At 46.5% G+C, this 18,208-nt stretch overlaps 1 protein-coding gene across 2 annotated transcripts in view; it reads left to right on the top strand.

The window, feature by feature from the left end:
• UBAC1 (UBA domain containing 1) overlaps positions 1-18,208 on the top strand; it is a 58,018-nt gene that overhangs the window by 26,827 nt on the left and 12,983 nt on the right. For both annotated transcript variants that reach the window (XM_077306210.1, XM_077306209.1), the window contains 3 exons: positions 2,159-2,261; positions 4,423-4,531; positions 12,474-12,705. In XM_077306210.1, coding sequence (XP_077162325.1) covers positions 2,159-2,261; positions 4,423-4,531; positions 12,474-12,705 — 444 coding nt within the window. The remainder of the gene's footprint in view (positions 1-2,158; positions 2,262-4,422; positions 4,532-12,473; positions 12,706-18,208) is intronic.

Below are 18,208 nucleotides of genomic sequence, written 5' to 3'. Positions count from 1 at the left end.
TAAAACAAGATTGGTGGTATAATCCCTTCCCCTATCCCTGCAGCCATCCACCCCCCCCCCCCCAGGGTGGAGTATGCTGGGTGTTATTGCATAAGCTGAGAAGGGTCCTCCATTGTTCTTGGCTCTGACCTCAACCAAAGTCCTGGTGGAAGACCTCCGTTTTTCAGGCCCTGCGGAACTCTGACAGCTCCTGCGGAATTCTCACGGCCCAATCCAATGAAAACTCATTGGGAATGTCACGTAACACCACCGCTTGTGACATACAGGAACGGGAGGGCACTCTGTCTTAAAGCTACCTGCCTGAACACCAACTTTGATAGCAATGCCCTTGTCTTCGGTCTCAGAACTGATTGACAAGCAGGCTCCAAAACCACAGTCAGAGTCCAGGAACTCTTTTTCAATATTCTATAATATTTATTATAAAAAACTTTCTTGGTGCATATTATACAAAAGACATTTAAAATTTAAAAACAGCAGGAAAACTATAGGAATAAGGACATTTCTCTAAACGTGCCTGCCTTCTGTCAAGAAGACAGAGCACAATCTGCCACTGTTCTTAAAAGTCACTAGCTATTAAACAGTTCCTCCCAGTTTTAACCTGAATAACCTTTCCTCTTTCAATACATTAAAAATAACCTAGTTTAAAAGGATGGAATTATAAAGCCCTATGTTTTAACTTTAATTTTTAAAATTCCTAACAATCCTTCTTAAAAGCCTAATTAGCACTGCAGAACCAATCTAACTCAGTAAGCACTGAAACCAGAAGCACTCGTTCTCTTGATGCATGAACAGGTAAATGCAATGTCCCCCCCAAAAAAACTTCTAGAAAATGTCTTTAAAAAATCAATCCCTATAAATCCCAAGCAAACTCCAGAAGAGTCCAAACAACAGCAGTTTTTAAAAAGGGCAACATTTTTAAAAGACCACTGAGTCAAAATAGTAGAAGTCTTCTCCAGCAATGATCAGAACCTGTCCTGATCCAGAAGTGTCTGCAGTGATGGAATGGCTTAAAGCCTTAAACTGAACCCTTCAAAGATGGATGTTCTCTGGCTGAGAAGGGACCAGACCAAGAAACATGCCTCCCTTGGCTAGACAGGGTACAACTTGCACAATCAGCCAGGAACCTGGGAGTGATCTTTGATGCCTCAGGTCACAAATGTAGTTCAGCTGGCATTTTTTCATGTACACCAAATCAGGCTACTAGCACCCTATCTGGCCCCAGAACATTGGTCTTTGTAATCCATGCAATGGCCACCTCCGGACTTGATTTCTGTAACTTACTCTATACAGGCCTACCCTTGACCTGTTCCAGAAATTGCAAGTGGTACAAGATGAAGAAGAGTTGGTATTTATATGTTGCTTTTCTCTATCAGAAAGCAGCTTACAATCCCCTTCCCTTTCCACTCCCCACAACAGACACCCTGTGAGGCAGGTGAGGCTGAGAGAGCCCTGATATTACTGCGTGGGTCAAAACAGCTGTAACAGGGCTGTGACAAGCCCAAGGTCACCCACTTGGCTGCATGTGAAAGAGTGGGGAATCAAACCTGGCTCTCCAGATTAGAAGCCACCACTCTTAACCTCTACTCCAAGCTGGCTGCCAGGGTTTTCACATGTACACTATAGAGAGCCCATATAAGACCAGTTCTGCAGTAGTTGCATTTGCTCCTAATTGAATTCCAGATCCGGTTCAGTGTCTTAGTGCTCACCTGTAAATCCTTATGTGATCAGGGCCCTGTGTATCTGAGGGACTGCCTTTCTGAATATGTTTCCCAGAGAACACTACAATTGAGCAATACTAACCAATTGAGGATCCCTGGACCCAAGGAAATATGTTTGGTCTTAACCAGAGCCAGAGATTTCTTGGCCCTGGCTCCTGCCTGGTGGAATGAGCACCCCAAAACCATCAGGGCTTTGTATCTGAAAAAGTGTGTGTGTACACGGAAGCTCATACCATGAATAAAACTTTGTTGGTCTTAAGGTGCTACTAGACTCAGAATTGTTCCCATAATAAAGATTTATTAGATTGTCTTTTTTTATTGTCTAGGGCAAGGCAGAAAAAGAAAGACAGTCTTCTCAAATTTGGTGCAGATGATGTAGCATGAGATGCATTATTTTTAGTTGACTTGTTAGATATTGTTAACTGTTTCCTTTTTTGCAGTTCCAGACAGAGCTTCGGAAAATCTTGGTCTCTCTTATAGAAGTTGCCCAGAAATTGCTAGCATTGAACCCTGATGCAGTGGAACTGTTTAAGAAGGCAAATGGTATGAAACAATTTTTAATTGCTCTGCGATCTGGAACAGAAACCCTGAAATGTTTGGTGTAGATTCCAAAAGCATATAGCCTGTGGGTGTTACAATGTATTTTAGGGGGCTAAGAATATTCACCAGAGTCTTTATTCAGGTCTGGGAAACTATCTAATTAGCATGTTATTCATAGCTTTTGAGATCATGGGTTTTCTTTCTGAGGTAGTGATTCCAGAGAAAGGCAAATCCTGTGATGTGGCTTATTAGGAAAGAGATTGAAAATAAAACAGGCAATATTATAATGTCCCTTTATAGATCTGTAATTCAGCCTCATTTCGAATTCTGTGAGCAGTTCTTGTCAAAAGGACATTGCAGAGCTGGAAAAAGAACAAAGGAGGGTAACCAAGACAATTGCAATGTGTTGGAGTCCCTTTCTTATAAGGAAAAGTTGAAGAGTTTGGGACTTTTCAGTTTAGAAAAGAGATAACTAAGGGGGGGACATCATAGAGGTTTATAACATTATGCATAGGTTAGAGACAGAGTGGGCAGAGATGTTTTTCTGCCTCATCCAAAATCCTAGAACTTCAGGACATCCAATGAAGTTGATTTATTTATTTTATTTCCTTGGACTTGTAGGCCACCACTCCCAGCCAGCTGGCTCACAATGGTTAACATCAGGTTTCAAAATACAGAGTTTAAAACAAGAAACATAAATAAGAAGCAATTAAAAACTGCCCCATCCACCCACGTCATCCACACGCACACAGAGCTGCCAACACCCAGTGGAAGATAAATGCTACCCGGATATGGGATACTGGGGAACAATTTAGGAGGAGGGACCAACAATATCCGGTCTCCACCCGGCCTCAACCAAAAGCATGGTGGAAGAGCTCCATCAAACAAGCCCTGTGAAACTGCATTAGTCCATGCAGGGCCTATAACTCTTCTGGGAGTTCATTCTACCAGGCAGAAAAGGCCCAGGCCCGGGTCGAGGCCAGACGAACCTTGCGCAAATGGGATCACCAGCCTGTTGGTATTCACAGAGCAAAGCACCCTGAGAGGAACATAGACTAAGACAATCCCTCAGATACTCTGGGCCCAGACCTATTTGTAGAGTTAAACATTGTTTGTACACTAGTTACTCAACACATGCAGAGGCGCGGTGACATTGCACAGTCTGCAACAGGCCTGGGGACGCCGCCATAGATGACGGGAGCTCACCAGCGTTCTGCTGATAAGGTGGCGTGCTGCGGGGGGGGGGGGGCGTTGGAGCTTACCTGTTGCTTCTCGGCCACAGGGGCCTGTCGGATGCCCCCACCAGCAGTGGTGGGAGCTTAGGGGCCATGGGCAGAGCGCTCAGCACAGCCTCCGCCCAACCTATCACCCTGTCCACAGCGGGCTCGACCCTGTGTTTGCCGCCACCGCCGGGGCATTGTCAGTGGGGCCAGGTTGTTCTGTGGGGCGGGCGAAGTGGTGGACAGCGAGAGGGTTGTGAACGGTTGTGCAGGCAGGCATGGATGTGAGGCGAGGAGCAAGCAGGCAGCGATAGAGGTTGGGAGCTGCAGGGGTAGGCCAGTCAAGGTGTCGCACCCTGGTTGGCCCTATTCCAACTTGGACAGCCCGTACTCGCTCCACCCCATGGCCTGTTTCACAAATATTAATAGGAACCATGGATCAGGATGTAACTAACTTTGTACTTTTAAAAAATTCTATACCCACCATGAGCCAACCAGGGTAGAGTGGGATATAAAAATAAAATTGCTGCTGTTGTTATAAATTGCCAGGAGAATAAAATCCAGAAAATACCCAAGCAAAAATTCTTACCTTGTTCTGATATCTTCACTGCAGTCAGCCCACCCTCTCACTCCTTACCAAATAATGACCCAAATCCTCCATTAGAGGTTCAGGGCAAGAAATGCTTTGAGTCTTTCATGGAATACCCGATAACCACTTGGTCTTAGGGTATCGACAGACTCACTGCTCTCCGTTCTAAAAAATGTGTTTTTTCTGTTTGCTACGAAGCTTGATTCTAGGAGCTTCCCAGCTTGTCCCTCATTTAGAAAACCCAGCTTCTTCCTATATGTGAAGATAGTTTTCTACTTGTCATATTCCTAACATTAAATTTATTGTATACTGATGTGATCTTGCATGCTTAATTCAAGCATATTTTTGTCTTTAGCCATGTTAGATGAAGATGAGGATGACAGAGTGGATGAAATTGCCTTGCACCAATTGACAGAAATGGGGTTTCCAGAGAGTAGAGCTGTCAAAGCCCTTCATTTAAGCCAGTAGGTATAAAAACTATGTATCTTTATTTGGGGAGCTTGTGCTGGGTAATGTCTTTGACTTGAGACTACTTTAATCAGTACTTGACAGAACATTGTACATTTGTAATTGACTAGTTTCTCTGTGATATGGCTAAGGAAAATGCACTTGTATCTTTGCTGCAAAACATACTTCTTTACTTGGTTCTGTGGTACTGAAGGCATTCAGAGGTTGGTTTAGACATCTTCCTCCTTCGGATGTATGGCTTAGTAGATGGATTCTAGTAAATGTAACAACATGGAATCTTAGAATGGCCCTAACATCCTTGCGGTTTGAAATGATGCCATCAGCCATGCTCTCTGGGCGATATCTCCGAATACCCACAGCCCAATGCCTGTGTATATGTGGAAATCCATCTGTGGAGGACCTGCCCCACTATGTTTTGGCTTGTCCCCTGTACTCCAAATCCAGGGGCAAATTCCTTGCTAAGTTATTACCAAACTCACACCCTATTTCGGATGTATGGCTTAGTAGATGGATTCTAGTGCACAGTAAGACGTAGGGTTGGGCGCTTCAGCATCCAAAGCGGCTGTTCGCACCTGAAGCAGCCAGCAGCGCGGGGGGGAGGTACGGGTGCTGCTGCCCACACCTCCCCTCCCCCCACGGTGCTGGCTGCTTGGGGCGCAAATGGCTGCTTCAGACACTGAAGCGGCCAACCCTAGTAAGAAGCCCAACCAAATGTCAACTCAATCAAGGCACACACTTTCAGTTTTAAAGAGTTAGAGATGTCCACTTTTTACCTTTACTTACCAGGATTACTACAGCATCCGTGTCTTGCTGGGATTCAACACTTATCATGAGTAGTTGGAGTATATCTTAGTTTGTGGGAATGAGAGCCCTCTTTCCAATTTGGTCCCAAACCCATAGAAGGGGATCCTGAAAGTAACAAGGAAACCCTTCCCCTGTCTTTTGCTCTCTGCAGTTTCTGGATTAGGTAGAATACCTTGCTTAAGGCAAGGTGCCCAAGTAGCAGCCAAGAGATTGTGACCATGTTGAAGCTCCTGGGGCAAGCTTGAAACCAGTAACTGAAACATGAAACAGTTAATTTAGAGATACCCGTATTTGCCGGCGTATAAGACGACTGGGCGTATAAGACGACCCCCCAACATTTCCACTCAAAATACAGTACTATGGGCCAGTGGTCCCCAACCTGCGGGCCACGGCCCGGTGCCGGGCCACGAAGGCCATGGCGCCGGGCCGCGGCTCCCTCTCCCTGCCCCCCCCACAGTAAAAAACTTCCCAGGCTGCAAGCTTGCGCCCCGGGAAGCTTCTTACTGCGGGAGGGCGGGGAGAGGAAATCAGGCCCGTGCATCGCGCATGCGCGAATGCGTCATGCGTGGCCGAAATCGTGTGCGTGCGGCACTTTTGCGCGTGCGCATTTTTTGTGCATGCGCTTTTTTGCGCATGCGCGGGTGCAGCCGCTGCCCTGCTGGTCCCCAGCCTCAGAAAGGTTGGGGACCACTGCTATGGGCCACTATGGGCAGCGATGTCTATCCCAACTGAAGTGCACCCGGCGTATAAGACGACCCCCCCACTTGGAGGCATGTTTTCCAGGGGGGGAAAGTAGTCTTATACGCCAGCAAATACTGTAATTTATTGAGGGGAATGTCAGGCTGTTAAAACCGAATGAGGTTTACTGCAATAATATACATCAATACACTGTTTCCATATTAAGATACAAATATTCCATCCAGATACAAACATGCTGTGCAGTGGGTATGCAGTGGAGGAGGCAAGATCCATGCAACCAAAATGGCTGCCATGGGGTAGGACCTGCCATTAAATATTGGAAGGTTCTACAAAATGTTAAGAGGTTCCAAACCGATCATCCAACTATGATAGAGGAAGCCTGTTTCCACATGGGTGTTACTTGTAGACACAAAGCCTCATGTGGGTTGTTCTGGAGTAGCACCAACTCTATTGCAGTAAAGTAATGCAAGGAATGGCCTTTTTCTTGGTGTATGAGATATTTTGAAGAAGTAACAGGTGGGCACCAAGTAACTCATCAATGGGTGTCAGATGTCCAAGGCTGCCACTGCTGAGGGTCACGGAGTTTTTGTCTCCTCATCCCAGTTTATTTTTAGTAGATGGTGCTTGCTTGAAAAGTTTTCCTTCAATGGATCAAGGATAAGGCACTTTCTGTGAGTTTCTTCATTAGCCAAAGAAAGCAAACTTCCTTTAAAAGAAGTTTTGTTTATTTCAGCTATATAAGTACACTCGTTGTAGGCATTGATAGCATATATTCGCTTTTGCAGTGCCCCTCCCCCAAAATGGTGGGCATTTACAACTGTAACATCTGATAAGAATCCAGAGTGAGCTTCAGGGAAACCTAGAGGAATAACAAAAGGAAGGGGGGGGGTAAAGGGTTGGGATGTGGAGGAAGAGGATACTGCAATAAATTAAATTACAAAGGCTAGCACTGCAAACTACAGATAACATTGCTTACAACTACAAAGCTACATAAATCATAACAGAAACAAGTGGGGGGGGGTCTGACATTCTGCTCCCCCAAGGCCTCCTTCCTACCCTCCTAAGGTAACAGAAGAGGGGGCAGGTGGCTGAGAGTAAACTGTATGAAACTCTTGGACCAGTTGTCGCGCCTTAACATGGTTGGCATCAACCTACTCTTTATCCCACAAGGGAAATTTTTCCAGGCTACTAGGTGTTGTAATTCTCCCCTGTGTAGCCTGGAGTCCAAGATCCTGTTCACTTTGTAATGAGGGTTCTCATCCACGTACACCGGGATTGGGTCATTCAGGGTGGGGTGCCACTAGTCCGGTTCAGGAGTTCGGTGCAACATACTGGAATGAAATACAGTGTGGGCATTTTTACATGTTTCAGGCAAAGCGAGTTCAACAATTACAGTGTTATCACCCTGGACATTTTAAAAGGTCCCACAAATCGTGGGCTAAGCTTGCGGGAGGGCTGTTGACACCATGGATGCTTAGTAGAAAGATATGCCAATTCCAGTGTAAATGGATGCACGGGGTCTGCGTTTCAAAGTATTGGCTAAATACTGAAAACTCCCTTTAACTCCTCAACCGCCCGTTGACACTGTGCAGTCCAGTTTTAGCGGCGAGTATTTGCTGGCAGGGGCTCATGGGAATTGTAGTCCATGAACATCTGGAGGACCACAGGTTGACTACCCCTGCCGTAGAGTACTGGGGGATAGACTTGGAGCCTTGCCGCGGGTTTTTTAGCTGTTTGCGGCAAGTGTCAGCCTGCAGCAGGCCTTCAAAATGTACTCGTAGGGTTTGCATAAACTCGTAGGGCAGGGGTAGTCAAACTGCGGCCCTCCAGATGTCCATGGACTACAATTCCCAGGAGCCCCTGCCAGCATTCGCTGGCAGGGGCTCATGGGAATTGTAGTCCATGGACATCTGGAGGGCCGCAGTTTGATTACCCCTGTCGTAGGGCTTGCTCTGGGGCCTCCGTATCGTGCAGATCCATGTCCTAGTCAGCTGCTCCCTTTTCAAGGAAGGTGCCCATATGACGAACTATTGACCACCCATCTGGGAACAATTGGCCACAGTCTTCCATGTAGGCTTGGACCTGGACCAGGAAGAACGAAAGCTTCTCTCTCAGCAGAGCCATTGAAGAGACTGCGGAGCCTCCTCATCCCATGGAAACCTTCCTGCCTTGGCGCTAGGGAGTTCTGGGGTTCTGTGCCCATGGCACACTCCTGTGCCTGGACTCCACCTGTGGCCGGTGCCACAGCCTCCACCCCTGCTATTGAGGTGCCCAGTTCCTCTTCATCCACTTTGGTCCTGTGCCTCATGGAAACGCTGCTCCTGCAGGCCTTCCCTCACCTTTTCTCCCGCTGAAGAAGCATAACCAGTACCTCCAGTACCTCATCCAACTGCGCTTTGACCTCTGGCTGGAATTTCATCATCTCGCACTGATACGTGGTTTTCACATCGGGGCAGCTTCAGGTGCCTGCTCCTGTCCATGCACCTGGCTCCTGGTCGTAGGCTGTGGACCCACGAGCCATCCAGCATTCGGTAATGAATTTGTCAGCATTCCCCTTCTTCCATTCCGGCGTGGTGACCACCAAGGACGTAGCTCCACTCCTTACTCACTGGCACAAGACTTTCCCCATTTCTCAGCAATGTCCTCAGGATCAATTGAAGTATCCTAGTCTCCTCCATCAGTATTCTTGTTGGTGGCATGGGAAGGACTACTTGGAAGAAGTGAGTTCTATCAAAATATGAGCTTCTTCATTAGCCAAAGAAGAAGGAGAAGGAGGGGAAGAGGAAGAGGAGGAAGAGGAAGAAGAAGAAGAAGAGGAAGAAGAAGAGTTGGTTCTTATATGCCGCTTTTCTCTACCCGAAGGAGTCTCAAATCGGCTTACAGTCGCCTTCCCATTCCTCTCCCCACAACAGACACCCTGTGGGGTGGGTGAGGCTGAGAGAGCCCTGATATCACTGCCCGGTCAGAACAGTTTTATCAGTGCCGTGGCAACCCAAGGTCACCCAGCTGGTTTCATGTGGGGAAACGCAGAATCGAACCCGGCATGCCAGATTAGAAGTCCGCACTCCTAACCACTACACCAAACTGGTTACAGCAAACTTTCTTTAAAAGAAGTTTAATATCAGCCCTGTAAGTACACTCATTGTAGGCATTCGTAGAACTAACATTTCAGTCTGCAAAGCATATATTCCCCTCGGCAGTGCCCCCCCCCCATGGGAACCCTCACCAAATGGTGGTCATTTACAACCATAACATCTGATAAGAACTCAGGGTGAGCATCAGGGAAACTTAGAGGAATAACAAAGGGAAGAGGGAGGATGAAAAGCGCTGGGATGTGGAGAATAGGATACTGCAATAAACTAAACTACAAATGCTAGCACTACAAACTATAGATAACATTGGCTACAACCACAAACAGTCACATAAATCATGGCCGAAACGGAAGCATTTAGAGCACCTACAAGTTTTGGCCGGACTTCTTGGATGCAGGTTGCCCAAGCCTGCACTTTGGGTGAATTGTGGGGATAGTTCCCAAGTCAGTTCTCCCATTTCCTGGGGGCTTAAGAAATAAATCTTTGCTTTGGGAAGGGGCTCACCCTCTTTAAGCTGAAAAGAACAGTCAGCTTTACAGTGGGAGGGCAGTTTGCCACGGTCGCTCTCATCGAACACATCACTTACACCCCAGTATTCTTTCAGCAAGACATTTAATTCCTCCTTAGCTAACCCCATCCACTCTGGACTTGGAGTGGCAGTTCACTATGGCCAGGGTGGGGTCAGACCCGGTGCCCGGTGTGCCTGGAAGGCACGCTTCCAGAAAGTCCATGCTTCCCAGTTCACATCTGGTTGTGCTTCCTTAGCCAGTTCAAACCTAACACTTGTGGGAAGGCAGCCCCAGGTGCCACCATGAGCTTGACCCTCTTCCCAGTGCTCCTCAATATTGAGGCTCATTGGTCCCATGCAGTGGGTAGCTGATCCCCGTTGGGATAGGCCCATCCATTTGGGAAAAGTATACAGACCATTTCAGCTCTTCCAACTCCAGTCCCAGTTTGAGGATAGTCCTGGGGTTTACTAGTGTCTAGGTCTCCTTCCGTAAACATGTTGGTCCATCAGGGAGCTCAGAACTCGTTAGTGTGAGTTTTGACAAACTGTGGGGGTCCTCGGTTACTCAGAAAAGCAAACTCTTGACAGATAGTCAAAGATTTCTTTATTAAGTAAGTACTCTCGTAGAGGCATTGCCGAAACTGGGGCCAAGGTCTTCACATATATCCCAAACCCTGCCCCCCTCCATGGGAGCCCAGCAAAAAACGGGAACATCAGTCTTAACACTCTGATGAGAAATTTGGCTTCAAGAGAGAGGATGAAAGGAACAGAGCAAATGGGTTGCTTGGGGGTGAGAAAGAAGTGGGGGAGAAATGCAGCAAGGGTCATAAATCACAACAAAGGAGACAAGCTGCCCCATCTCCTACACAGGGGTGAATGCTCTACATCAGCTGTCCCCAACCCCCGGTTTGGAGACCGGGATTGGTCCGTAGATCAGTCGGTACTGGGCCTTGGCTCCTCGTTGTCCTCTTCCCCGGCTGCTGCCTCAGGGGCTGCCCTACCACTCTGGCGGCCACCATGGCTAGGGCTCCCCCTCGGCATTGCACTGCGCAGCTGCTGCTGGCAGCGCCCCCCAGTGGGCGGCAGGAAGTCAGGAGTGCCAGCAGGAAAGCAAGTGGAGCAGGGGCTCAGGCGGCGGCAACGTCCCTCTGCAAATGACTACCCCCCCAGGCCTCAGTAAAATTGTCAAGTGTTTACTGGTCCCTGGTGATAAAAAGGTTGGGGACCACTGCTCTACATAACCTAGTTACAGAAACATCCTACATAATGGCAGAAACCACAGGATTCTGACAATCTAGAAAGAATTGAAAAAAATTAAGAGTTTGGTATCAGTTTTTTCAACTAATAGATTTCAACCAGGCAGACAGATATTAAATTTTTCGAGTTATACCTCATGCTAAGAGTTTCCAGTTGTACCTCATGCTACAGGGCGCACTGCCATCCTCATTGGCATAAGTTTTCAATTCCCATAAAAGTTATGAAATCCTTGCCGAGGTGGATAGAAAATAAAAATCTTTCTTATGGAATAGCTTCTGGGGTACACAGTCATTACCTTGACATGTCACTGTGAGAATGGGGAGCCCACTGTGGCGAACTATCAGCACAGGGGCTCTGGTCTGAGCATTTTGCTATCTATCAGTATACTGGAATTAAGAGCAGTGAAACTTACCTTTACATGCTTCACAGATACTGTTTGAAACCAAACCATCCTCTTTTAGACAGGCAACATGGCTACCATGTTCTGTGTCAACAATCAGGGACACAGGATCCATAGTTATGTGTCTGGCGTCCATGGCTATCTGGGATCTCATAGTAGAATTAAAAGTGATCATGCTATTCATTGTCTGGGCACACCCCATCTGGGACCCTATCCGTACTCCCACCAAGCCCAGAAGGGTCTCCCACCATCCTTGGGACCAACGTGGACCCTGATGACACACATAGTAGCAGGTGAATTTCCAACATGCTGGATTCTGGAGATTTTTGATGGAGAGATCACTTGGACATGAAATTGGGGTCACTTTGGGTGGGCAGGGAGTTGGATTAGATGACCCTGGAGACCCCTTCCAAATCTGTGATTCTAAGTTTTGCCTCAACAGATGCTTCCTTTGGAAGGAAGTCTTCCAAATGGTTTTCTCTCTGTAGTAGCTTGGATCCCATTATAAGGATACACAGCTGTTCTTTTCTTTTATCTCATCCGCCAAAAGCCGCCTCATCCTGTAATTACTGGAGAAAGGAAATTCTTTCTTTCCTGTGAATTTGTATTCTCAGTCATTTCAGAATGAGTCTACTCACCTTTTGTGTGAACACAATTGGATCAGAAACAAGCATTGGAGCTTTGGTGTAGGTTTAGGCAGGTAGTCTGATAGGATATCCCTCTTAATGGATTCCCTCTTTCAGAAGTTTGTAATATACTTGGTGTGGGAGCTGGGTGGAAATTCTTCTGCTTATTGTCTTTCTGTATGTAACTAAGAGGCAGTGCTGTCTTATCATTCAAGAACAGCCCAGCCCCGGAAACACTGAACAGGAATTCACAAGTAAGTGCGAATCACTTTTTATATGATTTGTTGATCATTTAGAATTGTCCCCAATGTTTGTTGTTACTCTGTTTTCATGTTGTTCTTGATTTTAATTTTTTTTACCCTGTTATTGTTGATAGTCACCTTAGTATCTATGTTGATGAATACAGGACATACATATTTTAGTTATACACTAAATATAACTATGGTGGGTGTCATGATCTTTAGCAAGGCAAAATTCACTGCAGTTCCTCCTTTTGATTGTTCTTGTCTGGATGTTAATAACATTTATTCCTGTGTGAACTTCCTAATGCAGCATGTCCGTGACTCAGGCCATGGAATGGCTCATTGAACATGCAGATGACCCTGCAGTTGATGCTCCTCTGCCAGGTCCGTTCTTGGTTGCAAACCAAGCAGGAACAGATACACACGCCACTGAGGCAGTTGCTGGGGCTAGCCTTGATGTGAACAGAGAAGAGCCAAAGGATGAGCTGACAGAAATATTCAAGAAGATACGCAGGAAAAGAGAGTTCCGTCCAGATCCACGGGTACTGTGGGGGAGGGGATTTGTGGTACACCAATGCAGTTGAAATTCGCATCTTAATTCACTACTGGGATTGTTGTGGCTTTTACTTGCCTCTCTCTCTCTCTCTCTCTCTCTCTCATGTTGGGGGGATCTCTCTCTCTCTCTCGTGTTGGGGGGGTCCTTCAGGGGGGGAAGTCCTCCAAACTGGTCAGCTCACACCCCCAATTGCTCCAGGTAGGGCTTATGCAGATGTGTATGCCTTCCAGAACCGAAGCAAGTTGACCCTTCCAGTTTCTTTCGCTTGCCCTGCGTTCCAGCAGGAGCTTCACAACCGAGTGCCAAGTTGCTGCAGGGAAGACTTTAAGAGCATGGAGGCTGTCCCACTGCAGAGAAAAACAAAATTGGTCACAAATATGAAGGAAAAGGAATGCTGATCCAGCCAAGATGAGGGACGGGCCAAGAAAACAGCCTTAGGTGCAGAAATCAGGTCGTCTGGAGCGGCCCTCCACCTCATTCATCTGCAGGAGCACAGACAGAGCCTTCCCTTAACCCTAATCTGCCGGAGCAAAGTGGGGAAGAAATTGGCCAGCATGAAGTACTCTCCAGCGAGAGGCATGACACCCCCAGGAAGAATGCCGCAGACCCAGAGGACATTGGGGGAGAGCTCCAACGAGGCGACAGAGGAGCAGACTGATATGAAGAGGGTGTTGGTGGACGGCTCAGCGGGGTCCCTTGGTATGCAAGCCCCTTTGCTTATTGGAGACAAGATGGCAGTGGGACAGGGAGAGAAACCCACCATTTTTGCTCGACATTTTAGCACTGCTCCTTGCACAGTGGAAAAATAGTGAATGGCAACAAATGTGGATCCCAAAATCAGCAGCTCAGGTTGCGGCCAGCCTGCAGGAAACTAATAAGTTGCCCCAAATAAGCTCTCTTAGACTCAGGAAAGAGTGTAGTTCTTCCCAGTCTTGCAGTGAGAGTTTTGATTCTTCAGACAGGAGGAGCAGAATGAGTAGAAAGCAGAGGAGATCCAAGTCAAGACATTCTGTGGACCTCATCAGTAAGGGCGTGACTGAGAGACAGACACCAAATAAAGGGCATAGAAGACATAATAAATCCTCTCACCATTCTGAGACAGAATGGACACAGTCATTCTCGGTCTCTGTGTCTGATGTCTGAAGGGGAAGAAGGGGAGTGGTCTGGGGAAGAATCTTCTGATAATGAAGAGATTTTAACCAGACTATTTCTATCAGAGCATTTTTAAAGACTTTTGAAAAAGGTCACTAAGAGACCTAACTATGAAATTAAAACAATGACCACTTCTGCTTCAGACAAACTTTAGAGGTCTCCTAATTTGGACACTAAAGGTTTTTTAAAAACGCCTAATAAATTAACAGTATGCTCCTTTGCTAATGCCTTTTAAAAAGTGATGAGGGCAGAATGGGCAGTACCTTGGCATGGCATGCCCTTGCATGCTGTGGCAAACAAACATTATATTCTGCCAGATGATGCTACGGAGGAGCTTAAAATCCCATTGGATGATGCCCCTGTGGTGGCCATGCTTCTCTCATGCAGTTCTGTCCAGGGATGGAGATAACATTTTTAAATCTCCTGTGGACAGGAAAAATGAGGCTGCTGAAGAAAGTACATGAAGCAAATTCCCTTTCCATCAGGACAGATGCTGTCCTTTCCAGTTTTGTCAGAGCAGCTGTGATCTGGGCAGATGATTTATTGCAGGACCTGGAACCAAATCCTTTGAGATTAACAAGGGCTCTTCTAAAGGTCAAGAGGCCCTGCCAGTTTGCAGCAGATGCATCACAAGATGCGCTCCAGTTTTCGGCCAGAGCACGGGCAGCCAACATTGTAGCAAGAAGAGGCCTTGTGTTGAAACACTGGAAAGTTTATACTCTGTCCAAGTCTACTTTGGCGACAGAAATTTTTTTCAGGTAGACTTCTCTTTGGAGAGGGTGCTCCAGAGAAAGATCTGGTGGCAACCAGAGAGAAGAAAGACCTTCTAAGACCTCTCAGAAAAGCAATGACTTGAGATCTAAATCTTAACAATCCTTTCATTCCTATGAACCACAGAGCTCCCAAAGAGATTCATTTAGAGGTAGATGATCCTTCCCATATCAATTGAGACATTAGAGATCACAATTCCAAGCAAATAAGCAGGGGGATAGATCCGCTTCATCAAAAATGCCTGCAGCATGATGCCAGGATAGGGGGCAGACTCCAAAGGTACTTTCAGGTATAGAAGCCATCCACAATGGACAAGTCGGTCCAGAACGGGCAAGCTGGGATATCATAGAATTCTTGCAGTTGCCCCCTCACAAATTTGTTTCATCCCCAGTTCTTAAGGAAAGTATGGAAACCTCACTGATTCAAGAGGCGATTCAACACTAATTGGCTATAAAAGCAATAGAGGTTCCTCATTAGCAAAAGTACAAGGGAGTTTATTCAGTCATCTTTCTGATCCCCAAAATAACAGGGGAATGGCTTTATTAAATCTGAAGGAAGCCTGTCTACACATACCCATTCACATGAGCTCACGTCTCAGGTTTGCCCTTCAGGAGGGACACTACCAGTACAAGACCTCTCCTCAACAAGGGTCTTCACGAAGATTATGGTAGCAGTGGTAGCAGTCCTCAGACAGACAGGAGTGCATGCAGATCCTTAGCTGGATGATGTTTTGGTGAGAGGGAAGACCTTACAGAAGGCAAGACGCAATATAGAATTGACTGTACAGACTATAGTCATGGCTTCCTGATCACTATTCAGAAAAGTCATTTGGAGCCGTTCAGGAAGCTGGCTGAGTACACAGATAGACACAAAACAAGCAAAGATTGAGCATGATGTCTCTGGGGCAACTACTAGGGCTGTTAGTAGCCCACCTAAGGCCTTTACAATAGACAGTTCTGCTGTGACAAAGACACATTGCCAGAAGGCGACACAAACTGACACTTATAACACCAAAACTGAAAAGAGATTTCAGCTGGTGGCTATTGAAAAGGACATTGTTAAGAGGTGATGTCTTTCAGCCATGACGGATTATCAAAACCACAGATGCCAGCTTGAGAGTCTAGGGGAAGATGGTCCAAACTGGAGATATGCTGCAATATAAATTTGCTGGAGTTGAGAGCAATCAGATCGGTGCTGATGACTTTCAAAGTGTGATCCAGGGACAGTACATTTTGATAAAAACAATGTCATAGCCAAAGCCCAGGTCAACAGACAAGTTGGAACGAAGGGTTAACCCTGCACACGGAGGCAATAAGGATTTGTCAGTGGGCAGAACGCGATGTGAACGACTTGAAGGCTCAATATCAACGGGACGCAGAACGTCAAAGCAGACAGGTGGAGTCGAACAGACATAGATCCAACAGAGTGATCCATCCACAACAAGGTGTTTCATCAGTTGATTTTTCGACAATCCAGTAATGGAACAGGAATAGGAAAGTAGATTCATGGCCAGGTTTCTGGACAAACAGGCAGAGGGACTAGATGCTCTACTACAGGATTGGCCTCTGGGACAACTCTACACTTTCCCACTGACAAGAATGCTGGGCAGAGTTGTAAGCAAGTTAAGGGAACAGCAAGCCAAACTCATTCTTCTAGCTCTGTATTGTCCGAGACTATGTTGGCTTTTGGATCTGGTGCATGTGGACATTGCCAGTAACCCAAGATCTATTGGGTCAAGGACCTCTTTGGCACCCAGATCTGCAGTTGTTAAAACGAATTGCCTGGATATTGAGCGGGAAATGCTAATTTAGTCTGGCATTCCCAGGGAAATTGTTGAGGAGATGTTTCGTTCCAGGCACTCAGCAACCTGGTTAGTGTTTAAGAAATGGGCAAGAAATCGTAAGGTGAATCCATGCAAGCCATCATATCTGGACATGCTGGGATTTTTGCACGAGGGACGATGTAAAGCAGGGGTAGTCAAACTGCGGCCCTCCAGATGTCCATGGACTACAATTCCCAGGAGCCCCCTGCCAGCGTTCGCTGGCAGGGGGCTCCTGGGAATTGTAGTCCATGGACATCTGGAGGGGCGCAGTTTGACTACCCCTGATGTAAAGGATTGAGACTTAACACTCAACAATGCCAGATTTCAGCATTAGCAACAGTCCTAAAGGACAGAGGGCTGAAGGAACTACCTAGCAATAAGTTAATCAGAAAATACAAAATGGGAGCCACTCTATTGGCAACACCAGTTTGACATAGATTCCCAACTTGGAGTCTTACTAAGGTGCTTCAGGCACTTATTAAGCCACCTTTTGAGCCATTAAAATCCGTGGAGCTAAAATTCTGAACATGGAAGGTGGACTTTTTGGTAGGCATAACTACGGCTTGAAGGGGTCAGATTTGGGGGCGCTATCTGTGTGTTCTGCAAAAATGTGGTACTGTTTAGAACGGTTCCTTTCTTTGTGCCAAAAGTGAATTCATATATTCATGTGAGTCATCATATAGGATTGCCTTCTTTCTATCCTAGGCTGGTTTCGGAGAAGGAAAGGAATTGGCATGTTAGATGTCAGAAGAGTCCTACGGATTTATACTAAGGGAACTGAGGCATTTAGAGTAACAGATGCCTTATTCGTATCCCATGGTACAAAGAATATTGGGGGGGGGGGAAGTATCCAAATCCGCTATTGGTACTTGGATCAGACTGTGTATCAAATATGAGTCACAAGGCTTAGGGTGCCCCAAGAACGTTACAGCCCAATCTACTAGAGCAGCACCCAGAACATTGGCTTTCAGAACCATTACAGAATTGAGGCCTGGGAACAGGACTTGGTCACCTTTGGCAGGAAGGTGCTGGAGCAGGTGTCAGGTTAATTCAGAAAAAAAAGAAGAGCCCACCCTGATTAGCTGGGTTATTTAACCAATTTGGAGGATTTCCCCCACTCAAGGAGAACAAGCCAGTGGCTTCCCTGAAGAGTTCTTCAGTGGCGCAGAGTCCTCCAACATTTTGCCCATTGCAGATGATGTTAAGGTATGTCAGTGTGGAGTTAGATTATGGAAGTCATTCTGTTAAATTGTTGAAGTGTTGAGTTTATCTTTTAAAAGGATAGAATGGTTACATTGATGAGTGATTTTTTTTTTTTGGAGCTTGGCTATACTATGCCTGGAGGAGTCAGCCTGCTTCTGTCCCAGAAAGCATACAAATTTGCATAAGCCCTGCCTAGAGCAATTGGAGATATCACCTGACCCCTTTGGAGGACTTTACCCCACTGAAGAAAAGAACCCTTCAAGTAAGCCAATGGCTCATTCTGACTGAGCAGGAATATCAGGGCTCTCTCAGCCTCACCTACCTCACAGAGTATCTGTTGTGTGGAAAGGAAAGGTGATGGTAAGCTGCTTTGAGACTCCTTCGGAGAGAAAAGCAGCATATAAGCCAGGGGTAGTCAAACTGCGGCCCTCCAGATGTCCATGGACTACAATTCCCAGGAGCCCCTGCCAGCGAATGCTGGCAGGGGCTCCTGGAAATTGTAGTCCATGGACATCTGGAGGGCCGCAGTTTGACTACCCCT

Source organism: Paroedura picta, chromosome 12 (genome assembly GCF_049243985.1).
Source record: "Paroedura picta isolate Pp20150507F chromosome 12, Ppicta_v3.0, whole genome shotgun sequence".
NCBI classification, from domain to species: Eukaryota; Metazoa; Chordata; class Lepidosauria; order Squamata; family Gekkonidae; genus Paroedura; species Paroedura picta.
The sequence above is the reverse complement of the archived record's forward strand: the minus strand, read 5'-3'. Positions and strand labels throughout refer to the sequence as shown.